The sequence below is a fragment of the Camelina sativa genome, chromosome 16 (assembly GCF_030686135.1).
Source record: "Camelina sativa cultivar CO46 ecotype springtype chromosome 16, ASM3068613v1".
NCBI classification, from domain to species: Eukaryota; Viridiplantae; Streptophyta; class Magnoliopsida; order Brassicales; family Brassicaceae; genus Camelina; species Camelina sativa.
Window position 1 is genome coordinate 30,416,927 of NC_141895.1, and position 26,613 is coordinate 30,443,539.

General features: G+C 35.1%; 5 protein-coding genes and 1 pseudogene across 8 annotated transcripts; all 6 read right to left on the reverse strand.

The window, feature by feature from the left end:
* Positions 1-395: 395 nt before the first annotated feature.
* Positions 396-2,297, reverse strand: LOC104754144 (uncharacterized; annotated as a pseudogene).
* A 1,419-nt stretch (positions 2,298-3,716) lies between these two features.
* Positions 3,717-5,501, reverse strand: LOC104752972 (pentatricopeptide repeat-containing protein At1g63150-like). 2 transcript variants are annotated; one of them, XM_087490319.1, is made up of 2 exons: positions 5,055-5,501; positions 3,717-4,850 (listed from the first exon to the last, which is right to left on the reverse strand). In XM_087490319.1, the coding sequence occupies exons 1-2, from the start codon at positions 5,397-5,399 to the stop codon at positions 3,717-3,719; spliced, it is 1,479 nt and encodes a 492-aa protein (XP_087346445.1). In that variant the 5' UTR covers positions 5,400-5,501. The 2 variants fall into 2 exon arrangements, with proteins under 2 accessions (XP_087346445.1, XP_087346447.1); XM_087490321.1 differs by lacking the exon at positions 5,055-5,501 and having other exon boundaries at positions 3,717-4,070; positions 4,152-4,364.
* A 1,235-nt stretch (positions 5,502-6,736) lies between these two features.
* LOC104754145 (uncharacterized) lies at positions 6,737-8,431 on the reverse strand. Of its 3 annotated transcripts, none has more exons than XM_087493420.1 (2): positions 7,172-8,164; positions 6,737-7,090 (listed from the first exon to the last, which is right to left on the reverse strand). In XM_087493420.1, the coding sequence occupies exons 1-2, from the start codon at positions 8,099-8,101 to the stop codon at positions 6,737-6,739; spliced, it is 1,284 nt and encodes a 427-aa protein (XP_087349546.1). In that variant the 5' UTR covers positions 8,102-8,164. The 3 variants fall into 3 exon arrangements, with proteins under 3 accessions (XP_087349546.1, XP_087349545.1, XP_010474591.3); XM_087493419.1 differs by having other exon boundaries at positions 6,737-7,046; positions 7,098-8,164; XM_010476289.3 differs by having other exon boundaries at positions 6,737-8,431.
* Positions 8,432-11,213: 2,782 nt separating this feature from the next.
* On the reverse strand, positions 11,214-13,559 carry LOC104752973 (F-box protein PP2-A11). Its single transcript, XM_087491969.1, has 3 exons — positions 12,674-13,559; positions 12,384-12,502; positions 11,214-11,865 (listed from the first exon to the last, which is right to left on the reverse strand). Exons 1-3 carry the CDS (start codon positions 12,998-13,000, stop codon positions 11,442-11,444), a joined length of 870 nt encoding a protein of 289 aa, XP_087348095.1. The 5' UTR covers positions 13,001-13,559; the 3' UTR covers positions 11,214-11,441.
* A 5,711-nt stretch (positions 13,560-19,270) lies between these two features.
* Positions 19,271-22,423, reverse strand: LOC104752974 (scarecrow-like protein 28). Its single transcript, XM_010475236.3, has 2 exons — positions 21,096-22,423; positions 19,271-21,020 (listed from the first exon to the last, which is right to left on the reverse strand). Exons 1-2 carry the CDS (start codon positions 21,547-21,549, stop codon positions 19,531-19,533), a joined length of 1,944 nt encoding a protein of 647 aa, XP_010473538.1. The 5' UTR covers positions 21,550-22,423; the 3' UTR covers positions 19,271-19,530.
* Positions 22,424-23,223: 800 nt separating this feature from the next.
* On the reverse strand, positions 23,224-26,008 carry LOC104752975 (uncharacterized). Its single transcript, XM_010475237.3, has 9 exons — positions 25,348-26,008; positions 24,815-25,241; positions 24,619-24,702; positions 24,432-24,547; positions 24,214-24,322; positions 23,983-24,108; positions 23,725-23,869; positions 23,599-23,655; positions 23,224-23,513 (listed from the first exon to the last, which is right to left on the reverse strand). Exons 2-8 carry the CDS (start codon positions 25,043-25,045, stop codon positions 23,636-23,638), a joined length of 831 nt encoding a protein of 276 aa, XP_010473539.1. The 5' UTR covers positions 25,046-25,241; positions 25,348-26,008; the 3' UTR covers positions 23,224-23,513; positions 23,599-23,635.
* Positions 26,009-26,613: the final 605 nt, after the last annotated feature.

Consider the following 26,613-nt stretch of genomic DNA (forward strand, 5'->3'; position numbering starts at 1 on the left):
TGGCTAATTTTATGTATATGACTTGAGAAAATATGGCTAAATTTTTAGACTGTGGCTTTTCAATTAGTCTTATTTTCATTTTTTTTTTTAAAACTTAAAATCAATACCAAATATAAAATATAAATGTTACACTCTGTTGGTATGGCTACAAAGGAATCTGAAAACTTGCAGAAGAATCGAATAACAAGACATCTTTTGACATATTGCACACTCTCATTACTGGTCATCCAGTGTGTTTCCAACATTATTATCAGGGAAACAACAAAGACGTAAACTGCGTCAAGAAGTAATCACGAGAAAAACAATTTAAACTCGACTCACCTCACAGTCACAGTTGCTTTGAACGAAAGAGTATTGCTCTACTGCTCCTCTTTTCCTGACGATGATGAAACTGTTTATGAAAGCATATCGAGAAAGCTTTTGTTCAATCTCCCATCATGTAACATATTAAAGACCAAGCCAATAGTTGAAGCATCTCCAGCAAACCCGCAACTCCTCATTTCTTTGATGAGTTCTGCTGATGCGGTTTCCTCACCATCTCTAAGATGTGCCCTGATTAACATATTATATGTACGGTCATCTGGGAGCATCCCATCTTCTTTCATTTCCCTAAACAACGCTTCTGCTTCTTGAAGTCGGCGTTTATTACACAAGCCTGAGATCATTGAAGTGTAGGTTACAACGTTAGGCTTCAATCCTTTAAGGCCGAGGTTACAAAACAAATCCCACGCTTCTCCCACCTTACCAGCCTTGCACATCCCATCAATCATAGTATTATATGTAATAATATCAAGTTCCATTTCACTCTTTTGCATGTCCTTGAGTATGACCAATGCTGTCTCTAGCTTCCCGTTATTACAAAGCCCATCTAATAATATGTTGTACGTCATAAGACTGGCAGGCACACGATCAGAAACCATCTGTTTGAATACCATTTGGGCATAATCACAGTCGCCAGCTTGAAAAAACCCTTAGATAAGAGTGGTGTAAGTGATTGTGTTGCCAACCAATCCCATTTGAGACATCTCGTGGAAGAGTTGCATACCTTCTTCTAATCTCTTAGACTTACAGAGCCCCTTTATGAGAGTATTATATGTCACTACGTCTGGTATACAATCCTTGGTAACCATGAACTCAAACATCTGCTTGGCCTCGTTTAGACAATCGTGCATGCAAAACCCATTGATCAATGAATTATAAGTGACAATATTAGGATCTATAGACCTTTTGATCATCTCCTCGTACAATTTCTCAGCTTCTAGAAGCTTCCCCTCCTTCACAAACGCATCGATCAATGCATTGAACGTAACTACATTGGGGTTGGTTTTCTTTTCAATCATATCTCTAAGTAGTTGAGAGGCATCAGTCCATCTTCCGTAATTACAAAGGCAACTAATGAGGGAGTTGTAGGTAACAACATCGGCCCTAATTCCTTTGCTTTCCATTTTGTTGAACAGGTTGAGTGCATCATTCACATGTTTGTATTTGCAGAGACCATCGATGACTGTGTTGTAGATGACAACATCAGCCTCTATTTTCCCTTCATCCATCTTCTTGAGCAGATTTAAAGCCAAATCAATATCACCTCTCTTACATAATCCGTTTACTACCGTACCATAAGTAACCAGATCTGGTTGACAACCTCTTTGAACCATCCGGTCAACTAAAGCCACCGCTTCTGAAGCTTTGTTGTGAAGAAAAAGACCATGTATTAGAGTGTTAAATGTAACAGTATCAGGTTTATATCCAATTGCCACCATCTGATCAACCAAAGCAACGGCATCAGAAATCCTATTCCTGTGACAGAAACCATTGAGAAGAGAAGAAAGCGTGACAATGCTGGGCTCATACCCGAGTTTCATCATCTTCCCAAGAAGAGCTAAAGCAAGAGAGAGCTGAGAGCGGCGGCAGAAACAGTTAACGAGAATACTGTAAGTATAGAGATCATGTGCAATTCCCAAATTCTGCATCTGCTCTCCCAAAGAGATGACAACATCAAACTTGTTCATCTTAGCAATAGCACTCAACAGTTTGCTGAACTCAATGATGGAAGGCAAAGGACGAGACTTGACCATAACACTGAACAGATAAACAGCATCATCTAACTTTAAGTCACTCAGCCCATTTCTACTCAATTTCTCTCTGTAATCATCACTGCCACCAGAAAAATCTCTTTCTCCCCAGCAACAGGAACCGCAAAGATTAAAGGAAAAAGGAACAGTTCGAGGATTACCTTTCCCCTGAAGATTCCGGCGAACAAATCTCTTCGCCGTTGATGAAATCGATCTCTGCATCTTATCGATTTGAGTTCTTTCTCAGGCTCAAGTCACACCTCTCACCTCTCACTCACTCTGCAAATCGCAAAAGAGCCCTATAGCCAGCCCTCTTTTACACGGAGAGAAACGCTAACCGGTGAAGCCCTGGTTTAGAACCCGGTTTACATTGGAACTGGTATGTTTGTCATTGATCTCAATCGGTTTAGTACTACTAAGTAAACCGGTTTTACAAAGTGATATATAACTAATGTTAGTCAATTTCTCTAATTACTTTGGTAGAGATAATTGGTGATGGCTATTTTGGTTCCTCCAAATACGGTATGTATCATTGATATGTCTTACAAAACTGAACTGACTTCATTGTTGGTGGGGTAACAAAGGGATGGAATTAATTGAATTTAAATCAAATAGCTGCCTATTTACAAGCAAAGGGATGTTTTCTCATATCATTATACAACGACTAGAGAGAATCTTGGATTAAAACTTCTCTTACAATGGTCTATTTTGATAAGACAGCAACATTTGCAATTGGATTGGCCTCTGCGTCTGGTAGCTAAGAATGTTATTTCTTAGAATTAATGACTTTTTTAAGTTTCACTTTCAGAAGAACGCCCAAGACTTTTATGGTCTCATTCAAGGCAAGCAAAGACGATAAAAGCCTCATTATACATTGCAGCAAAGCTGAGATACCACACCTGGATATTACATCAAGCAGTATCGGTTGGCATACATCCTCTACCTGAATCAATTGTTGTATTTACATCTCCAGAGGCCTGAGCATATATATAAATAGCCTCCTACCTCCAACAATACTTCAACACCAATATGACTCTCGAGTGAAGTGACATATTTTGGAGGACTAACACGGTGTCAGTGGCTTTATGATTGATATGCTACCATACTGCAATCCCGAAAAGGTAAAAGATTAGAACTTACATATATAGCAAACAACATTTGAAGTCTGAAATTCACATGATATAAGCTTCTATGACTTTGAGAATCATTCTTGTTGTTAACTGGACAACAGCTGTATGCATCAGCTCTTAAGAGCCTCAAACCTAGCAGGAAAATAACAAATAGAATCAGAGAGATTCCATCAAGTGCAGACATAACAACAAACGAAAATTTCTAAATAGAATATCAGCAGAAACGGTTTCAAGCAAAATTAGTTACTAACTTTGTTCCATACCACTTTCAAACCCAAAACTAGACAAGCGTATTTAAAATCACAATTTCACATTACTTTTGCATTGTGAGGGAGAAGTAAAAATATAACAATCAATCAACCTAGTTAAGAAAGAAAAAAAGATGAAACGATGGGAACTTACATATAACAAGACTATTCTTGTTGAAGTCTGAAATCTTCATGATAGGAGCTTCTCAGTCTTTGAAGACTATTCTTGTTGAAGTCTAAAATCATGATAGATGCTTCAAACTGTTTTAGGAAAGCATATCAAGGAAGCTTTTGTCTAGTCTCCCATCATGCAACATATTTGTGACCAAGACAATGGTTGAAGCATCTCCAGCAAACCCGCAGCTCCTCATTTCTTTGATGAGTTCAGCTGATGTGGCTTTGTCACTATCTCTAAGCTGTGCCCTGATCAACGTATTATATGCACCGCTATCTGGAAGAGGCCCATCTACTTTCATTTCTCTGAACAAGGCATCCGCTTCTTGCATTAAGCGTTTCCTACATAATCCTGAGATCAGTGTAGTGTAGGTTACAACATCAGGCTTCAATCCTTTAAGGCTGAGGCTACAAAATAAATCCCACCCTTCTTCCACCCTACTAGCCTTGCACATCCCATCAATCATAGTACTATATACACAAATATCAAGTTCCATTTCACTCTTTTGCATATCTCGAAATATGACCAACGCTTTCTCTAGCATCCCATAATTACAAAGTCCACCTAATAAGATGTTGTATGTCGTAATATTGGGATGCACACCATCAGAAACCATCTGTTTGAATACCATTTGGGCATAATTACAGTCACCAGCTTGAAAAAACCCTTGGATAAGTGTGTTGTAAGTGACGGTGTCGCCAATCAATCCTCTTTGAGCCATCCCGCGGAAGATTTCCATACCCTCTTCTACTCTCTTAGATTTACAAAATCCCTTTATTAGAGTATTATAAGTCACTACATCTGGAAAACAACTTTTGCTAACCATCAAAGAAAACATCTGTTTGGCCTCGTCTAGGCGATTGTGCATGCAAAGTCCGTTGATTAATGAGTTGTAAGTGAAAATATTAGGATCTATTGACCTTTTGATTATCTCATTGTACAATTTTTCAGCCTGCAAAAGGTTCCCCTCCTTCATATGCGCATCGATCAATGAGCTGAAAGTAACGGCGTCTGGGTTGATATCCCTTTCAATCATATCACTAAGTAACCGAGAGGCATCACCCCATCTTCTGTAATTACAAAGACAACTTATGAGGGAGTTGTAGGTAACAGCATCAGGTCTAATTCCTTTGCTTTCCATTTTGTTGAACAGGTCAATTGCATCATTTACATGCTTGTATTTGCAAAGAGCATCGATGACTGTGTTGTAGATTACAACATTGGCCTCTATATTCGCTTTCTCCATCTTCTTGAGCAGATTTAAAGCCAAGTCAGTGTCACCTCTTTTACAGATTCCGTTTACTACTACACCGTAAGTAACTAGGTCCGGTTGACAACCTTTCAAAGCCATCCGTTCAACTAAAGCCACAGCTGAAGCGGATGCTTTGTTGTGGAGAAAAAGCCCATGAACCAGAGTTGTAAATGTCACCGTCCCGCAAGGATATCCCATGTCCACCATCTGATCAACCAAAGCTACGGCATCCCAAATCCTCTTACTGTGACAGAGACCATTGACAAGAGAAGAAAGTGTAACAATGCTGGGCTCATAACCGAGTTTCATCATCTTCCCAAGCATTGCCATAGCAAGAGAGAGTTGGGAGCGTCGGCAGAAACAGTTAACGAAAATACTGTAAGTATAGAGATCATGTGCAATTCCCAAATTCTGCATCTGCTCCCCCAAAGAGATGACAACATCAAACTTGTTCATCTTAGCAATTGCACTCAACAGTTTACTGAACTCAACAATGGAAGGTAAGGGACTAGACCTGACCATGTCATCGAACAGAGCAATAGCATCATCTAACTTAATAATATCATGTAATTTCCCATTTCTACTCAGTTTCTCTCTGTAATCAGCATAACTCACACCAGCAAAAGATCGTCTTCCCCAGCAAAAAACAGGAGCAGCCCCAAGATTACCTTTCACCACCAGAGTATGCTGCTGCAGAACTCTCCTGCCCACAACCGCAACCGCAACCGAGCCCCTCATCCTCTCCGATCGCTTCGGAACAACAATAATCAAATTGAAGAATCGAACAAGGTAGGTAGTAGAGGAGCGAGAGAGAAAGAGAGAGAGAGAAACCCTATAACTGAAGCAGTCGGTTCAATGTTGATTCTATTGCAACCGGCAACCGGTTTTATTATGTCTTAGTCTCTCAGATAGTCAGATTAAAAGACTTTAACCAGTTAAATTATTTTCCTTAAAACTTTGTTTTGGGCAAAGAGTACTTACAACAAACGTTAGTTCCAGTTTTGGTGATATAATACTTTTGAATGTTCTTGGATACACTAGTTAACTCCTCTGATTTTCAGGTTCTTCTCTGCTTTTAGAATCAATCACTAGTTAACTCATCTGGTTTAGTGTTTTTTTGCATCCATTGAATTTAAAGTCTTTTTATTCTTACATGAAGAAAAAATTGAAATTTTGACTCTTGAGAATGTTAACTAGTGATTCTAGACAGGAGAATGAAATGCCAAAGAAAAGTAGAGTTCTGTGTCATTCAAAGACTTGCGATAACGGAGAAGACTCTTCTCGCATTACTGAAATATAATGCAGGTCAGTTTCTTTTAAAGTCTGAAAATCATTCTCTTCTCTCTACGATATCTTGCTTTCGCTCTATAATATAATTTCCGTATTATGCAAGGTTACCTAACTCAGTTATAACCTTACAAGTTTGCTAAACAAAATTAGTAGTTAACTCTGTTTTCACTACACGCTGTCAAATCCGAAACTAGGCAGGAGTATTTCAAATCACAATCTCAAAATACAGATACGGTCTTGTAAAGATATAACAATCTATCAACCTAGTCAGAAAAAAAAATAATGAAAAGATCTGAACTTACATACAACAAAAATCAATTGAAGTCTTAAATCTTCATTATATGAGCTTCTCAGTCTTTGAAGACTACTATTCTTGTCTCAACAAAACAACAAGTATGTTTGCGATCAACTCTTGTACGTAACGGTTAACCTAGAAAGAAAATAACAAATATAATCCAGTCATATTTTATAATGATCGGACATTATTACAACAACAACTTCTCATTTGAATAGAAGCAAAAACGTCAACTCAGCTCACTTCTTATCTCTCCAGGATGATGAAACTGTTTTTAAGAAAGCATATCGAGGAAGCTTTTGTCCAATCTCCCATCATGTAACATATTAGTCACCAAGCCAAAGGTCGAAGCATCTCCAGCAAACCCGCAACTTCTCATTTCGTTGCTGAGTTCTGCTGATGCGACTTGTTCACCATCTCTAAGGTGCGCCCTAATCAGCGTATTATAGGTACCACTACTTGGGAGAATCCCATCTTCTTTCATTTTTCTGAACAAGGCATCCGCTTCTTGCATTAATTGTTTCCTACAAAATCCGGAGATCATTGTTGTGTAGGTTACAACATTAGGTTTCACTCCTTTAAGGCTGAGGCTACGAAATAAATCCCACGCTTCTCCCACCATACCAGCCTTGCACATCCCATCAATCATAGTAGTATATGTAATAATATCAAGTTCCATTTTACTCTTTTGCATGTCCTTGAATATGACCAATGTTGTCTCTAGCTTCCCGTTATTACAAAGACCATCTAATAAGATGCTGTACGTCATAAGACTGGTAGGCACACGATCAGAAACCATCTGTTTGAATACCATTTGGGCATAATCACAGTCGCCATCCTGAAAAAACCCTTGGATAAGAGTTGTGTAAGTGACTGTGTTGCCAACCAACCCTCTTTGAGACATCTTGCGGAAGACTTCCATACCTTCTTCCACTCTCTTAGACTTGCAAAATCCCTTTATAAGAGTATTATATGTCACTACATCTGGGAGACAATCCTTGCTAACCATGAGCTCAAACATATGCTTAGCCTCGTTTAGACGATCGTGCATGCAAAACCCGTTGATCAATGAATTGTAAGTGACAATATTAGGATCTATAGACCTTTTGATCATCTCCTCGTACAATTTCTCAGCTTCTAGAAGCTTCCCCTCCTTCACAAATGCATCGATCAATGCATTGAACGTAACTACATTGGGGTTGGTTTTCTTTTCAATCATATCTCTAAGTAGTTGAGAGGCATCAGTCCATCTTCCGTAATTACAAAGGCAACTAATGAGGGAGCTGTAGGTAACAACATTGGCTCTAATTCCTTTCTTCTCCATTTCGTTGAACAAGTTGAGTGCATCATCCACATGTTTGTATTTGCAAAGAGCATCGATGACTGTGCTGTAGATGACAACATCAGCCTCTATTTTCCCTTCATCCATCTTCTTGAGCAGATTTAAAGCCAAATCAATATCACCTCTCTTACATAATCCGTTTACTACCGTACCATAAGTAACCAGATCTGGTTGACAACCTCTTTGAACCATCCGGTCAACTAAAGCCACTGCTTCTGAAGCTTTGTTGTGAAGAAAAAGGCCATGGATAAGAGTGTTAAATGTAACAGTATTAGGTTGATATCCCATTGCCACCATCTGATCAACCAAAGCTACGGCATCAGAAATCCTATTCCCGTGACAGAAACCATTGACAAGAGAAGAAAGCGTGACAACATCGGGCTCATAGCCGAGTTTCATCATCTTCCCAAGAAGACCTAAAGCAAGAGGGAGTTGAGAGGAGCGGCAGAAACAGTTAATGAGAATACTGTAAGTATAGAGACTGTGTGAAATTCCCAGATTCTGCATCTGCTCACCCAAGGAGATGACAACATCGAACTTTTTCATCTTAGCAATGGCACTCAACAATTTGTGAAAATCAACAGTGGAAGGGCGTGGACGAGACTTGACCATGTCACCGAACAACCCAATTGCACCATCTAACTTCAGATCACTCATCCCATTTCTCAATATCTCTCTATGACCAGAAAAAGCTCGTCCAGGGAAAAGAGAAAAAGTACCTTTAACCAGATTAAGCTGATGCCCAAATCTCTTCCCCGTAGGCGGATGCACAAATCTCTTCATCTTCTCCCAATAATTTTTTGCTTCCGAAATGAATCTCTCCTTCGAATTAGAACCCTAGAGGAATCTCCGATTTGGGGGAATTGTTAAATTTGAATCATGAATTGGTTTTACAAATAATTTTGAGCTAGTTTAATGTCGGTTCACAGATATCTGGTTATCTAGAAACCTTTTTCTTGAACCAACTGGGATTATTCTATTTAACCAATTAACTAAATTTTAACCCACCACGGGGATAATTTTTTTATAATTATTAAGAACAATGTTGTATTTTTTTATAATTTCTTTTAATTAATATTTAGATTTTATAATTTTAGTTGGAATACACTTTTTATGTTTGATACGGGTTATGATTAGCATAATATCTCTATCAGTCTAAAATATTGTGTGTTTTAGTAGATCACCCGTAAAAGATTATATAATCATATTTATGTAAATCTTAAACCGCTCTATAATATGATTTGCAAAAATTTAATTTCTTTTAGCAATTTAAAATTATGTAGAAAATTTATCTCATGATATCGTGTATGTGGGTTGAATTTGAGAGAACTATAAGTATGTGTATTTTGTACTATAATAAAACTCATATTTTGTCAAATAATTATATTATTAAAATACATTAATAATTGTAATTATATTTAAAAATTTGAGACTTAACACAAATCATTGTTGAGTAGCCAGTCAACAATACATTGATACATTATATAATCGATCAATTTAATTGAAGTATAATATGTATATTTATTAATTAACTTTTAGTATTATTTTTATCAAGTAATTCAAATAATTTAGATGACTAAATACATATATTAATTTATGTATCATACAAAATAAAATGCAGAGAAAATATTATTTGTGGCATAACTGAAAATTTAAATTTACTTAAAATTATCTTTTGATGTTAAGTATAGAAATACAGATTTGGAATAAATTGAATAATTATGTATGTGTTCATGTTTGCTTCTGGCTTTGGTTGTCTTCTTCGGCTCCTTAAATCTCTGCATCTAAGACCAAATCGGCGGCGATTTACTGAGGCTCTCCTCTTGACAACGGCAACTTCATCTTGTCGGTCGCGTCTCTCATTCCCCTGATTGCTTGAATACGTCTAAGTGATGGCTCTTTCCGATGGTCTAGCTTGCGTTAGATTTGTTGCTCGGTTTGGTTCATTGCGGTTAGATTCAAAATAACAATTGATCTCCTCTGATCGTGGCTGACAGATCTCTTCTCCGACTTCAAATTTTTTTCATCTCGCTAAAATGTGCTCCAAATGAATCGGCCATTAGAGCAGGTTAAGTTTCTTTGCTTTTGTTTCAAAGAAAATGTGGTTGAGTTTGGTGAGTTTAGGTGATGTGAATGAAGAGTTATAGTGTTTAGGTGAAGGTAGGGTTTTTCATTTAAGAATTACAAAAAAAGTGTAGAGCAAGTTTAAAAGATTTTGCAAATAATTTTGAATTGGAAATAGTATTGGATATATGCGATTGTGCTTGTACATTCATTGAGAAGATATTCATATTTTCAAATCGTCAAACTACAATTGGAAAACAAAATCTTTTTTTTTTTGAATAAAAGGAAAACAAAATCTATCTTACCATATTAATAGGAAATATATTAATTTTAAAATAAACATATTCATTGTGTTATTGGAATAATTTCTGTTATTGAGAAAATCTTAGAACTTATCTTACCTTATTTGTAGACTTGGTCTTTAATTTACATATAATGTTTTTTTTTTCATCTAGAATTTTATTATTGGAACCATTACAACTTAGGATTACAAACTAAACCAGCGGAAAAACATAATATCCCCGGAGTTTAAAGCCGGCGGAAGAACAAGATATCCCCAAAGTCTAAAGCCCTATGTAAGGGAAGCTAACAACTGCAAATACAGGACTAATTCGGTAACAACTGTAAGTATAGAGACTGTGTGAAATTCCCAGATTCTGCATCTTCTCCCCAAGGAGATGACAACATCGAACTTTTTCATCTTAGCAATGGCACTCAACAATTTGTTAAAATCAACAGTGGAAGGGCGTGGACGAGACTTGACCATGTCACCGAACAACCCAATTGCATCGTCTAACTTCAAATCACTCAGCTTATTTCTCAATATCTCTCTATGACCAGAAAAAACTCGTCCGGAGAAAAGAGAAAGAGTACCTTTAACCAGATTAAGCGGATGCACAAATCCCTTCCCCGTAAACGGATGCACAAATCTCTTCATCTTCTCCAAAAAAAAATTTTTGCTTCCGAATTGAATCTCCCCGTAGCTTCGAATCAAAACTCTAGAAAACTCTCCGATTTGGGGGAATTCTTAAATTTGAATCAGAATTGGTTTTACATATCAACCGAATAATTTCGAGCTGGTTCAATGTCGGTTCACAGATAGATATCCGGTTCTCTAGAAACCTTTTCTTGAACCAACGGGATTATTCCATTTAACAAATTAATTAGCTATCATCCAATTAAAGAAGAGGTCAAATTGTTTACGTTGGAACAGCCAGAAACTTTTCAGACAAAAAAGTACGCTTATCTTATCTCCGAACCGGTTCAACCGAATCAGCACAACACGCTGCGTTTCACTTCCCACACAACCTTTCAACAGTAGAATTGTGTAATAAGGAAGTTAAAATATATAAACTCTTCCAACTTCAAACTCAAAAAAGTTTACATTTGGACCTAAACAATGAAACAAAGAGCCTAAACTGGTAGTACTTAATATTTTACCCTCTCTTTTTTTTTTCTCTTTACATTGAGTTTTCTAATTTACGCCCCCAAAGATTCTACAAGAGGTTTAAAAAACTACAAAAAGAACAGCTTTTTTAAACCTCTACACTAACACCAAACTCCGGTTTGCAACTTAAACCTGCATCAACCGGTCCTTACACGAGCTCGGATACACAACTACAGAATCTAGACACAGCCCGCCTTTAGTATGCGTGCAATCAATCTGAGTCATCGAGAACTTAATCTTCGTCGATGAATTTTTTGATTTACTGACCACAAAGTCTCCAGCATGGTGATGACTCCAATTCCCTGCTTCGGTTAACATGCATTGGGATGAAGAATGCTGACCATCTTCAGTTGAGAGTTGAAACCGAACAGGTTTAATGTTCCAGCCGTGAACCTGTTCTGTGTCACAAACCCTCCAACCAAACCGCTTCCCTGGTTTGCCTAGATGAAGCCTGAAGAAAACACTGTACGTTCCAGCTGGGAATGGGAAATCAATTTCTCCATCAACTTGAAACCACCAGATTTGTTGAACATATGCTACTGAAGAGAATCTGCAGGAATCATCAACAAATACGATATCGTCAAAATTAAGAATCACAGTAACGCAAAAACATTAGCCAAAAGTTTGGATTTTGTATCCAATTCAGCCTTACTACACTTCACAATCATAGCAAACATCAATCAATAATTTTACCAACGACACAAGAAATCAGAGGAAAGATCAAAACTTTGAACAGAAGAAACAACAACAACAACAAAAAACAAAATTAAATCACATCTGAAAACTATAGCATCACAAACATTAGGTTTTAAGTTAGGATTTGAATCCATTAACATCCTTAATTCAACTAAAACAATGTCGCCTTTTTCAATCATACACTAATTGAACCAACGAATCTAACAAGAACACAGAGGAAAAATACAAAACTTTGCACATAAAACTACAAAAACCAAACCTTGGAACACCCAACAAACACAAGCCGCCATATGCATGAAAACATCATCGGATCTAATGAAAAAAAAACTGATTTTTTTGGGGGGGGGGGGGGGGTAAGAAACAAAAACTCACCGAGATTCATCATTCGGAAGATGACTCCAGTATCTCCGATCATCAATTCCAGTTATCGATAACCCTTTAGCGGATATGCATAAACAGAGCCCACCGGTTCGTTTATCTACCCAAGCTTTCTGCAGAAAACATCAAACAAATCGAATCAAAAACATGAAATTTCTTCTCTTATTTCCTAAAACCGTTAATGAGAAACAGTTAACAAATAAACCCCCAATTTATTTTTTCTGAAGAACCCTAAAAAAATTTAACTTGAAGCGAAAGAAATCTATAAGAAAAAAAGGACGAACCTTGTTGCCCTCGTCGAAGGAATTAACTCGAGAGAGAAAAGTAAAGATGTCTCTTTTACGCAGATTTTCCGGGAAACAACCGAGGATTTTCTCGAGAATCAATCTATAATCAGGGGGAAGTTTCGATTCCCAGACGAAATCAGCCCAAGAGGCGCCACGAAAAGCTCTGTTCAGCTTCGAGAATCTGCAGATCTCAACCGGATCCAAATTCTGGAGGATCAACGCCACGCAACTTTCAGGCAAATCTCCTAAACCAGGCTTGGTCAGATCTCGATCTCCATAACAAGACGATAAGTTTTTGTGAAACAGAGAGAACCCTGCACCCATTGACGGGGGTTATCTCAAAACCCTTTTGTGATTTGATTGAAGAATCAAACAAGAACAATGAAAAAAACAAAACAAACAGAGAAATCTTCTGAAATTTGGAAACTTTCGTTTTGGGTTTTCTTCTTTGTTGGCGAAGAAATCACAAATCGTAACTCAGAAACAAAGCAAAGAAGAAGAAGAAGGAAAAAGAATGGAGAAGAAAAGAAGGGTTTGGTGGTGACAGACACAAATGGTGTCAGGATTCTGATTTATGGACGGTGACGCAAATGGGAGGGGATAGGTGTGTTTATATATATGCTTCAACTCTCGAGTATATATTAAATTAATTGTTAAGTAAATAAAATTATATTTGAAAATTTGATTTATTTTATTTTATTTTATTTTGACTGTCTTTATTATTTATGTGCAAAATATTTGCACTTATATTGCTTAACCATGTAATTTTTTTTAAATGAATCTGTTAGATATTGTTTTATCTATTTATTATTTATCCTAAATTAGAAAAATATTGGTAATAGATTTGCTGTTCGACATTCAAATGTTTGTAATCTATGGGTTTGTCTTCTAAGAATTAGATATACAACACTATAAGACTAAGACTAACCATTGGTTTTTATCCAACTAATGAAATTACTAAGCATTTGAATATAGATATATCTTATATATATATATATTTTGTAATTTGTATTTAATAAAACTAATAACTTTTTGTAAATATGTCAAAGAGTAAATCTTAGTGATGTTTTTGTGTTCTAATTTGTAGTTCATAAATATCGTATTATAGAATTTAATATATCTTTTTCAATAATATTGAATATATAAAATTAAAATTAAAATCAATACAATAAAATCTAACATGTATAAAAAATTATCTGAAACTTTTTTTTGTAACATAACCATATAAACTTCACACGAGTGTGTCATGCTAGTCTTAAAAAAATGTATAAATATAATATTATTAAACCAAGTGCTTTGCGATTTCAGTTTAAGCATATTTTGCCTTTAAAATGAACAAAAGGTTTAACTAAATTATTATTTATTATTAATAAATAATGTAACGATCATTTTAAATTATATAAAGATAAAATTTTCACATGTATTTCGTGAGATAGTACTTTTGCCAACGAATATATTGATGAGATTCGTGTACCAGAAAAACTCTACACGTAATTTTCATGCAAAAGTTTTTGTTCCCAAACGCGTTCTTCATGTTATTGTTTCACAAACGCTTGATTGGATATATTATTTAAGTGTAATATATTTTAAATTTTATATGTTTGGTATTTATACATTTATATACCATATTCTGATAAATAATAATAATAATTTTCTTATATATATACGTCAAAATTCTCTTGTAAATATTGTATATTTTAGCATACATTATTTAATACAATCTTACAATTCTTAAGAATTTTTTATAATAAAATGTGGAAAAAATTTCTAAATCCTTCAAAACTTCACATAATATTGTTTTGTGATATAGTTTGAAGTCAACATTTTTTAGAATGAAAAGAATAAGAATATCATCCTCACAGAATTGAAGAAGTTCCAAGATTAGCACATATAAGAATCATAAGATGAAACAACCCATCCTCATTTTTTAACTAAATTGGATTATTTTCATTTCATATAATTATAACCGAGTACAAAACATCCCATGGAAGAAAAGAATCTTTCGATATGATGAGAATCAAATAAATTTATAAGATGATGATTAGTGATAATATTGTGTAGTACACAAAATCCCTACAAGATTTCATTATTCAATGTGATTGTTTATGAAGACGTGTTTTCGATAAGATAAGATTGTTTTACCGCAATCTGCAGATAATAACAGTTACTGAAAAAGTAAACTAAATTATCTATAAGAAACATAAAAGGAAGGTAAATGATTATTTAACATGTGAATTTGTTTTGAAATTACAGAAATCATTTGTGGAAAGCACCATGATTTAATATAGCTAAAATCACGTGATTTCATATAATTAATGTCACCGTGATTTCATATAGCTGAAGTTATCACATTTTTAGTCGAACTTGGCAAGAGATTTGTAAATGAAATCTTTCTTAGATTTTTTATTTTATTTTTGGGGTTAAAAATCATTCATAGAAATCAAGTATAATGTATGGTAAGTTAATAATAAAAACAAACGAAAGAAGGATGTATGTATGGTATAAACTATAAGCTGGTAACAAACGCGTCCAAGTCTTATTTGATCGACGGTCAAGGGCCATGGCGCGTGCTTAGTCATTTCGATTTTTTTTTCTTGAGTACGTACGTATGTACCACTATAATAGTCTAAAGTAATAGTGGTATAAGTAAAAGACTAAAGAACCAAGAATTTGAATTGAACATATATGTCAATATTAATTAGTCAATGTATTGGGGTTATTCAGAAACTCTTTTTTTGTTACTTAGACCATAATACCGTAACATCAGAACGAACGATCAGTGTTAATAATACTGCATCTGAGAGACACACATAACAAAAACGTGTTAAGGCTAGCGAATTGGGTGGTTAGTTTTTTTCGAACTTTCTAATAATGTATATTCATCATCATCTTCGTACGTACAATAATAATGTTTCATGAATATAAGAACGGACAGGAAAAAATATGGTTGGAACGTAAGCACGAATTAGAGAATTCATTGTTTTCTAATTGGTTGGGCAAAGAATCCAAGCAAAAGCACTAATAAGTACTGTCAGCAGTGCACACAAAGACAAAACTCATACATTATGCTATTAGCTGGCATCTTTGTTGGTTTGATTTGCCATTTTTTACTCTTTCTCGTTTTGGTTATAATCTCGGACGAATTGAAGTCTATCTATAAATAATAGTCTCCGGACCCTATTAGAAAAAAATGGGTCAATTTGACACAGAGAATGTTAAACAAATAAAACAACGCCATCTCCTGGTTATCGCCGAAAGTTGCAATTATTTCAACTAAACATATATATTCCACAAGCATTAAGCCTCATGTCATCGGTCATAAAACATATACTATTATTATAAAGATATTTGTAATATGATGCTGTAATAAATCGTGAGAATGCATCGTGTCATGTGACGAAATTTTTCATTCTGTCGACCAGATATTTCTTTTTCTCTCTGTCGACCAGATATTTTATTCGGTTATGTGTGATAAGTTATCACTCATCGTGATAACTCGTAAAATCATATGACGGACCAATTATTTTACATCTAGACTTGACAAGTCGAAAATAGAAATATTAAATGATTAGATACAGAATAAAAGAAACAAAACAGGCTCCATGGATACATTGAATTTAAAAATACAGTAGATAATACGACCAATTACGCGTAGATAGATATTAGATGGGGAACGTGTACGTGGATGCTGCTGAGAAGTGGAAAACATGGCACGTTTTAATGTACGTATCGCGGACGTGGATGGACTTGTCCGTGACGATGCAAATTTAGACCCATACGTATCTTAGATCGTATTTTCCAATTATTTTTATAGGTTTGTTTGAGAGGGCAAATGAACCAAAAACACATATACTTTGATTAATTTAGGCGATGTTTATACACTGATAAAATCAAATTTTGCAAGCTCAATATTGGCTGCTCGTGGAATAAAAGTGATCAAAAGCTAGTAAAGGATAGGATGCTGAGTTTTGATTCAGCTAGAGTGCCATAGATTCTAGGCAGCTACTGAGACTATTTGATGGTTAAATTTTTTCTTAAAAGTTGCATGGTCAAGCTTATGGTATTATATAGTTTATCATTTTCTCAATATATGAATTTTGTTTACTAACTATAGTAACATGCAAAATGCATATTGTATAATAAAATGGTGGTTACAACTACTTAAGAATATTATTAGTTTTTACTTGCTGTTGAACACCAAGTATTATTTTTTACATAGCAGTCAAAACTAATAGATTTGTTTTAGGAATTTGGTTCGAATCATTCATGTTATTGTTGACCACTCAAAACAAAAAAGGCAATAAAATTGCTATATATAGAATCATAATCTTTAAAATCTCTACTGATGCTATATTTTTGGCCGAAAGGTTACGGAATGAATAAGCAACCAACCACAACCATATACTTTAAAAAAAACCTCAAAAACAAAACTAAAATAATAGTAATAAACTTAAATTGTTCAAAATATGATTGGGAAGTTGGATTCCACTGTATGAAGTGATGTCATGTGCAATCCTTTTCAATAATGTATGATGATCCCATGCTCTTCTTCTAAGTTCTAATTAACTATACAATATACAGTCTTTTTCGGTATTTTGGATAGGCTACACGTAGGTACTAGGTAATTCTATTAAAATTCATAATTAAAATATCATGTTCTAGCCGACACAATTTAAGAAACTTATCCTAAATATGAGGATATTTGTAAGCGTACGAAAATCAACATTATATGATTAAAAAAATGATTGATCGTCCAATATATAGATTACTAGATGCTCAAATTTGAGTGATACTGTTATAGTACAATCTTAGTTCCTTTGTTAGCCGCACACAAACCTTTATAAACGAACAAAGTCGTGCATACAATTTTTGCGACTCATGATTGCGAGTACGTACAATTGTTTTAGAATTTTCGTCTTGTGACCCAAAAGAAACAAGAACTTTGTAGTATTAGTTTTTAGGTAGGATACTTTTGACGAAATTGAATCTCTATGTTTTTTCTTTTGATATAAATATGTTTTTATTCGGCACGAAAATGTGTTTGGTAGATATTAATGCCCTCATCAGGTCCTCGACTTCTCGTGTGTGGTATATTCCAAGTTTCGAACACGTAAAAATCTCTATCTCCATTAATTGTCGATTCTTTTATTGATAATGACTATACAACAATGATGTGTCTTTCAGATATGAATCATATGATTATTCATAGTACTATTTTCTTTTTATTTACAAAATGTATACATATTTCTCTAACGAATAACATTTTCTTTCTTGTATAACGACGAAAAAGATAATTCTAATTTATATCTTTTATATTGGGAAACTATAGCTAGTTAATAAATATCTTATTTATTGATTGAGTTTTATACTTTGTGCACACAAAAGAAAAAAAATTGAGTTTTATTTTTTTGAGGTTAATTGAATGTTTTACGACCACACATATAATCTGAAATGTGTTCACCACTCAAATAGTGAACTACTTTCCGACCAACCTCATTGTATGGTTCTCCGTAAGCCTTTTCCATACACCAATTGATAAATTATACGTCAGAAAATATCACTAGTCGAAAAACTTAACGATACCGATTCGTGTTATTTGTTGGTGTTGTTGTTTTCCCTTGTTTCTATTTTGGATAGTGACACACAAGCGATAAGACTCGAGCTTAGACGACAAAAATATTACAGAACTGACATCATAAACATCAGAAAACAACTGTAAAATTAAATAAATAAGATAAATGATAAGGACATGATCGGCGGAACACAAAGAAGGAGTACGTAGGAGACAAAACCGTGCAACTTGTCCTTTGTTTTCTTTCTTATTGCATAAAACTATGTTCAAGTTGGTACCTTTTTTATCATTAAAATAAATTGTACCTTTTTGCGATTAGGATTTGAGCAAACTTCTTATTTTCTTAAGTTTTATTTTACAAATTTGATTTAGTTTCACCTCAAAAACAAGTTTTAATCAAATCTGTTAATGGTGATTGATTTGAAATCACTACTTACTCGACAAATACTTCCGTGCGTCTAAACTAAAAAGAAAAATTACTCAAAAAGATATTAGGGGTAATTATACCAATTAGATTGATATTAATTGTAAACAAAATTTTGTGAATAGTGATTGATTTGATGTCATTAGTAGTTATATATAGTCATAACTCATAACAATTATATCTATATTTTTAACAACAATTATATTAATAAAAATCTCTCTATATAGATTAAAATTAAAATTGTACTTATCTGTTTTTTCTATAAAAAATGTTAGTCAAATAATTTTAAAGTATAATGGATATTTTTCTTTAGTATATAACTATATACTATATAGATACTTTTCTTTTGGGGACAAAATACTATATAGATACTAAAAAGTGATATACTAATTGACCTATTCCATAAAACATAATCAAACCAAGAGTTAGAGATATGAGATTTACTAGAAGTGATGGGCTTGACTCTTTTACAAGGCCCATATGAACATTCACACTGGTAGGTTTTTATTTTCTTAAACATACATTTGTTGTTTCAATTCTAAAGAAAAATTTCCTTAAAACAAAATTATCAAAGTAAAATATCATTGCAATAGATATATTAAAAAAATTTAACTTTATTATGATTTAAAGAACATTCAACAGCCTTCCCAGTTACAATGTAAAATATTTAAAAATAATACAAAACATTTCTTCTAATCCTTACAATTTTTTATAAAAGAATTTAAATACCTACCCACCCAGAAATTGAATGAAAGAATAAAATTAATTTTTTCCCCTATTTTTTTTTAAAAACCATTGTCCCCTTTTTTCTAAAGTCTTTAAAACCCTAAAATGTATTTTTTTTTTTTGAAAAAAACCCTAACTCCCGATAGTCCAAGCTGAGATCGTATAAAGTGGCTGCTCCGACCACCGTAAAGTAACACCACCGCTGCTTCCGCCTTCACCTCCGTCGCCGTCTTCATCGCTCCTATCCACATTGAAAAACCCCTCATTGCCAGGTCCGTACATCCTAAGCAACATCTTGCTCTGCAAAACCTCTCTCTCCGAGACTCCAAGACTCCGAAACCCTAACTGCTCCAACATCCTCCTCCAATGGCGAAAACCCACATGCCTCTCTTGCCTATGACTTCCTTCACACGCAACAATGTTCCTGATCTCTCTCCCAAACAACATCTCCTCGATTTTGACTCTGATTAAGCTATCCGTAGCAAGATTCGTGTGAATCGCATCGAACATCGCCGAATAGTACTTTAACGAGTTACAAACTCTTGTCTCGAGTTGCTCTGAGTTGTGTTCTGCTTCTTGTTCAGCTAAAACAAGAGCAATTGGGTTTGTGCTTCTGATTAAACCCAAAAAGTCTCTAATCGCTCCCCCAGTCCCATCGTATAGCGTCTTGTGCATCTGCATAACACAGTTAACAGCTACTGATTCACCTTCTTTGACGTGTAGCATCCATAGCCTAACGTCTTCAAGTCTATCAACTACAGGGTGAAACTCGAACTGAAGATTCATTGCCTCTGCAAATCCATGGAGACGATCTCCGGTTTCGTTTAGCTCGAGTTTGGATTCTCCGATTCCAGTGATCCGAACATGGTGTGGTGGATTTGTTCTTGAAGCTAAGCTTTGGAAGAAGCTAGGCCATTGTAAACCTTGCTTGATGTCGAAATCGATTATGTGAACTCTCTCTTTGCCTTCAAATGCTCTGAGTAACATCTCGTTGGCTGTGAAATGAATGAACTTTGGAATTGGGGTTACTTGATTCAAGAACCTCAACGCGTTTCCTGATTCATCCTCAACTGTTCTGTCGAATTCACGAGGTGGTGCGATGTGGAAGATGTGAGGCCACATACGAGCCACTCTTAGTGCCAATGCTTCAATGTAGTAAGCTATAAGACGAGTCATTGGTGTTCTTCCTCTAGGAGAAGCAAGGTCACTAGTTCTCGCAATGAAATGGTTAATCGCCGCTATGTTCCTCGATCTAATCGCTTCTATACTTCCAGTGAGGAGATTAACAAGCTCGAAGTCTCGCTGTAGATCGTTCCTGTGATTGTTGTTGTTGTTGATGTTTCCGCTGGTCCTTTCCTCTGTGCTGTGTGTGTAAGGGTTCCTTGAACCATTTGTAGGCTCTGGTACTCCTCTATGGCTTAAGCTTTGACTCTCTGATGATGCACTTGTTGATGATCCAGAAGCTTCCTTAACTGCTGCAGGACGGCTACTCTCAACGTCTTTATCTCCTATACCAGCTAACTCAGTGATCACCGAATCAACCCAGTTTGGATTACTCGGTAAAGGCTGAGAGATCACTTCACTAGGCACAAAGCAAACCTTTCCTTCATCATCACCATCACCTGAACATGTCAAAGAAAATGGTAATGTTGGAGTAGAAGTATTCTGTCCAGTAAAATGATCGAACCAGAAACCACCTTCGTTTTCGCATTTCGTCCTCTTCGCTCTGCTGAGACAAGACTCGTCTTCCTCCTCCGCCAATCTCTTCAAACTCTTCTTCCCTCTGTTGTTGTTGTTGTTGTTGTTGTTGTTGTCGTTGTTCCAAGAAAACCCTTCTCCGTTTCCTCTTGTTGTCGCCAAAGGTGGAAGCTTTATGTTCTGCTTAAGCGAACAACCACTCGTCTTGCGCTCGATCGGCTTGGTGCTGTTGTTGTTGTTGTTGTTGTTGCTGTTGTCAAGTGAGATGCTTCGTCCAAGTGGTCGGGTTGAAGGAGTTTCCTTGCGAGTGAAGCTACTACTGCATGGTAAGTCCAATCTCTGTGTGTTCATGGGAAAATGTGCTGATACTGTTGCTGATGTTGCTGCTACTGCTTCACTCCTCAATCTTCGAGTCGGTGACAATAATGATGAACTTGAACAACCTGCCAACATCCTCTACCAAAATCTACCCAACCCAAAAAATTTGAGAGATGGTCTATGTGTGTGTGTGTGTTTGCACAAACAACAATTTGATGTTTTAAAAAATGGAATCCGATGAACAAAGATTCAAAAATCAAAATCTTTTTTTTTTTCTTTTTTTTCTTTTGGGTTTTTAATGAAATCAAAGTGAATCCTAATATGAAGAAATGAAAAAAAAGAATGAACTTTTTTTGTGACTTAATATGCCAAAAAATAGAAGAATGAATTGAATTTGAAGCCCCACCCCAAAACGAATCTCTATATATTCAAGAAAGAATGAAAGAATGATCAGAACTAATCTAAAAAAAAACTTTTTCTTCAAATCAATCTACCATAAAACAATCATCGGATTCCTTAACTTTTATAAAAAACAAAATCTCATTTAGATGATAATGACGACGAACGAGTTCACATCATCACGAACAGAGACTACTACTGAAGAACGAACTCGAAGTTGCTGGATGAAGAGACCTGATAGTCGCGGTTCACCATTCCGGTTCGCCATTCCGGTTTGCCAAATCAAGAAGAAGATCTTTCAGAACATCCAGAAACTCCGAAACTCTCAAGAAACCCAGATCAAGATCCAAAACACTCTAAAAGATTGTTCCTTTCTTCTCTCTCTTTCTCTCTCTCTCTCTCTCACTCACTCACTCACTCACTTTTGGTTTCTCTCTCTCTCTCTCTCTCACTAACTCTCTCTACAGGGTGGTAAAGGGGTACTATACAGCTTCTACAAATACCATACTTGAGAGAACTTTTTTTTGTTTTCTTGTTGGGTCTTCGAGAATTGAAGTTGGCAACTTTTCTTTTCTTTTTACAGTAAATTGTTTTTTTAGAGAGGTTGGGCAGAGTGAGTGAGTGGGTACACGAGGGATCTTAATCTATCTGAGCCGTTGGATCTTCCAAATCTAACGGTAGGAAAATAAGGTGAGGGGGCTCTAGTGACCGTTTGTAAATTGTCGGAGAAATATGACCGTTGGGAGAGAGGAAGAAGAGTGTTGGGTGTGTACGGACATCACTGAGTTTTGATTGGGAAAGCCAAATACGACTTTTTCTTTTTTTCTTTTAACTATATATATATATATATACACACACGTAAAAAGACATTATTATAATAATGTTATATTTTTGTAAGACAACAAGGCATTTATTATTATATTTGTTTTTCTTTTGTCAACAAAATATTATTATTACTTTTAGTCTATGACATGTTCTCAGTAAAAAAAAATAAGCATTGTACTATTTTGGGTATTGAATTTTATCTGTCATTAGTAAATAATAAATATTGTCAGTTTTTGTGAATCTGTTTTACTATTCTTTCTCTATTAGTAAGATTGATTTTCTTTAAGTTTTTTTTTTTTAGTTTTTTACAGATTCACTAATCTTTTATTTTTATCAATAATTTACGTGTACTGTTTTTTTTCTTCAGAAAGTATTCTCCCATAATTTTTTAAAAATATTAATTCAATTTATCCAATTAACATTTTATTCGGTAATTTCATAAACAAATATTGTAATGTTTTTTGAAGTTTGCCATTTTATAACGTCTATAAAAAATAAAAACCTTAAGAAAAAACCGATATTCATGACTTCATGTAACGTAACAAAAACTAAACATCAATTTTATTGAAACTTGTGTAAATTGCGTTAACAAAAAATGGGTAGTTTCTTGTCTATTCTAACTTTTAATGCTTACACTGTAACAATGTTAGTATATACAACAACACACACAAACAAAAAAAAACAAAAAAACAAAAGTAATGAGTTGTTTAAAGAAAAGACTAGATTTTTACAGTGAAAGTGAAAGTGAAAGCTATGTGTTAGAAATAAACTAGATGATTTCCAAAAACAAATCCTCTTGTTTGTTTACGAGGCCAATCTCCTGCAATGTCAAGCAACTTTGTTCTGCACCAAATGTCTCGGGGGAATAGTTTCACCTGTTATAACCACATGACATTAGTAATGGAGTTTCAATAAATTGGTGGTAAAAAAAACTAGAAGTATATGGTTCAGTGAAGGTACCTATCTGTAAGTATTACGCTTGATCAATCTACTAACGTCAATGAAGTCCAAAAGCGCCTGCAGTTGAAAACCATTATAAGCATACTGTGTTGTTCACAGGAGAACAAAAAACGCATAAGAAAGTACCTGAAGATTGTGGGATTTCATGAACCGGCAGGCAAGGCGGTTTCCACTTGGCATACGTATGACAATAGGTGACAGTATTTTCATCATCCATGGCTGAATCTGGAGGCAATGATGCTTCTTTTTCAGTCAAATGCTTCTCAAGTTCCTTAATGACCACACAAAAAAGAGAAACATAAACACTTGAGTTCTGTTCTTCAACGGTGAGTACTGATTGAGTTGAAATTAACATTAGAATCCAGATTTTTTCAAATAACCAACCTGCTTCTCCCACATCCGGCGCTGAGCGTCTACTGAAGGCAAAGGCGTGTGAGGAGCCAGGGTTCCTGATCGGTATCTGCTTTCAGGAACTTGACCAATCATTGTTGCCTCTTGTAAAGTAGACCACTATAAGCACATCAAGGAAGCATGTTATTAGCCAACATTAAGCTGATTAGAGTTATTCTGTTCCGTGTGGCACATAGAAATTAAGACAGGAGGATTTGTGAATGCCTCATCTAAATCAGAAGCATTGATCAGACGCGCAGCAGCAGGAAAACCTCTGGACATGCTATCTTCATCATCGGGTTTACTGTGGTAGGATGTGTTTCTTGCTTCCACACTAGATTAACATGCAACGAGACACAACCAAAGAGTGTGAAGCTTTGCATGGTAACAAAAACAAAAATCATTACTTCAAAAGACACGAGTGAAAAAAGATATGGGCATACCCACTACTTGAATATCTCATCTGCCGTTGCTCTACATTGGATCCCTCATAACCTTCAGATCTTAATTCTCCAATCCTACTAGCTTTCTCACGCAACTGTTTCTCTTTCTCTGCTGTCTGCGATATTTCGAGTTAGATATGAACAAAGTAAACGCAAAATGGCACGGCTAGAGAAAAGAAGAACAAACCTCCAAGGACAGAGAGATAGCATGAGCAAGGTAGGGATCTTGTACGTGAGACTTTCTATGTCCAGCAAGAGCGTCTTGTCCTCCCTATAGCAATCCCATTGCACAAGAAACTTTGCTTAGATACTATGGATACTCGGTAGAATCTCTCAATCATTATCCAAAAACTCAGCTATCTTTTTTCCGCAAAGCATAATACCTTTCTTTCCTCTTCAAGATCATTGATGGCGTGTAGCGAAGTGTGGATGGGTGGTACACTTGGTGTATGTACATGACGTGCAAATGGCTCATATCCAAATAACTCAGCTGTATTTTCCTCTAAACGTATTACCTTCATTTCTTCTTCAAGATCATCAAAGCCGTGAAGCAAAGTGTTGCTGGGGAGAACTCTTGGTGTATGGCCACGGCGTCCAAATGCATCATACCTCATTTCTACTGGAGCTTCCACTAAATCTCGTGGCCCTGTTGTACGACCAACTAGATTGTTGCTAGAAATTGCACTCAGATCATCAGCAAGAGAAATAATCCTTCTACTAGAATCAGTAAGGTGTTCCCTAGGAAAATTTTCCTCTTGTACTGGTGGAATTGACTCGTCTTCAGACTCTGGACTAGAACATCCACTCGCACTAGCCAAGAAGAAACAAATAAACAAAGATTACAAAAACATAAAGAGATGATCCAGAGGTATACAAGTGTATCAAGAAAGTTTCACAAAGTGTTAAAGATGACTACATGTTTGCACAATCTTCTAAACGGTAATGCGCATCAAGACCTGCATTGAGATTCCCTCCACTTTGCTGATCACAAAACAAAAAACTCACAGAAATCAGAAATCTTGGACTCAGTTACGAACACCCAATTGAAAGAAAGCTCCGATTCCGTAAATCCAAGAAACCCCCAATTGAGAGAAAACTCCGATTTCGTAAATCCCAAAAACCCTAATTAAAGAACAATCGAAAATAAGCTACGATTCCGTAAATCACAGAAAACCCCAACTGAGAGAAAACTCCGATTCCGTAAATCCCCAAAAACCCTAATTAAAGAACAATCGATGATCGAGGAGAAATTTATGAGCAGCATATTCTTCTTCAGTGCGGGTGATTCTCGCGAAGGTAAGGATCATCAGTGAATCAAGACTCGCCATTGATGAACCAGCGAAAGATTTCTTCTTCCTCAATCTTGGCAAGAGAGAGAAACAGAGAGGGAGTGAAATAACGGGTACTTATTCGCAATCTGTGATGTGTAAAAAAAAACTAATGGGATTTTTAATAATGGGGATAGCCGGAGGGGTAAACCGAACACCAAACGAAATATTTAAACCAAAACCGAACCGGAATTTATTTGAAGATTTTTAGAGATGTATTTTAGAATCAAATGGTAATGAATTCATGACTTTTTTTTTTATATCTAAACATCTTATTATATAAAGTTTGGATTTTGAAAGTTAGCCATTAACAAGATTTTGACATGTGTAAATATTAATATTTAATAGGTAGAATTTGATTACAATAAAAATAAAATATTTTGTTTTTAAAAATATTAATAATGCAAAAAGATAATTATCAAAAATTACAGAATTTATAAAAAAATACAAAGTTTTTTAATAATTATAAGGAGATTTTATATATATCTTTTATAAAATTCGTAATTCTAATATTATATTTTTAATTTTAAGTTATTAATTCTAAAAAAAATATAGAAAAAGGGATTAAGGAAAATTTACATTTAGTTATTAAATCTATAATTTTTAAAATACTCACTTCTATATAAACTTAGGTCATATTTAAATAATTTATTCAAAACACTGCTTTCAACTTTGTTTAATTGGAATATTTTTTTAATGGGAAGAAAAAAAATTCTAATTTTTTTAAACCAAAATTTTCTCGTACTTTCTCCTTTTTCAACTTGGAATAGGTGGTAATGTTAATATGTTGACCCAAAAAAAGATTAATATATGCGTCCTCTTTTCCTAATACTGTATTTTAAAATTTATTATAG

Bases quoted from the DNA above. Each gene is read 5' to 3' on its own strand.
- LOC104752975 (XM_010475237.3), bottom strand. From the start codon at position 25,045: ATGAGGTATGATGCATTTGGACGCCGTGGCCATACACCAAGAGTTCTC. The intron at 24,109-24,213 runs GCATTCACAAAT...ATGTGCTTATAG, and splicing joins ATGCTTCTGATTTAGATGAG to TGGTCTACTTTACAAGAGGC. The intron at 23,870-23,982 runs GTTGGTTATTTG...GTGGTCATTAAG, and splicing joins GCCGGATGTGGGAGAAGCAG to GAACTTGAGAAGCATTTGAC.
- LOC104752973 (XM_087491969.1), bottom strand. From the start codon at position 13,000: ATGGGTGCAGGGTTCTCTCTGTTTCACAAAAACTTATCGTCTTGTTAT. The intron at 12,503-12,673 runs GTTCGTCCTTTT...TGTTTTCTGCAG, and splicing joins CCTTCGACGAGGGCAACAAG to AAAGCTTGGGTAGATAAACG. The intron at 11,866-12,383 runs GTGAGTTTTTGT...TGATTCCTGCAG, and splicing joins CTTCCGAATGATGAATCTCG to ATTCTCTTCAGTAGCATATG.
- LOC104752972 (XM_087490319.1), bottom strand. From the start codon at position 5,399: ATGGTCAGGTCTAGTCCCTTACCTTCCATTGTTGAGTTCAGTAAACTG. The intron at 4,851-5,054 runs GTGACATTTACA...GCGAATATAGAG, and splicing joins TGGGATATCCTTGCGGGACG to GCCAATGTTGTAATCTACAA.
- LOC104752974 (XM_010475236.3), bottom strand. From the start codon at position 21,549: ATGTTGGCAGGTTGTTCAAGTTCATCATTATTGTCACCGACTCGAAGA. The intron at 21,021-21,095 runs GTGGTTTCTGGT...TGACATGTTCAG, and splicing joins GACGAAATGCGAAAACGAAG to GTGATGGTGATGATGAAGGA.
- LOC104754145 (XM_010476289.3), bottom strand. From the start codon at position 8,416: ATGGTCAAGTCTCGTCCACGCCCTTCCACTGTTGATTTTCACAAATTG.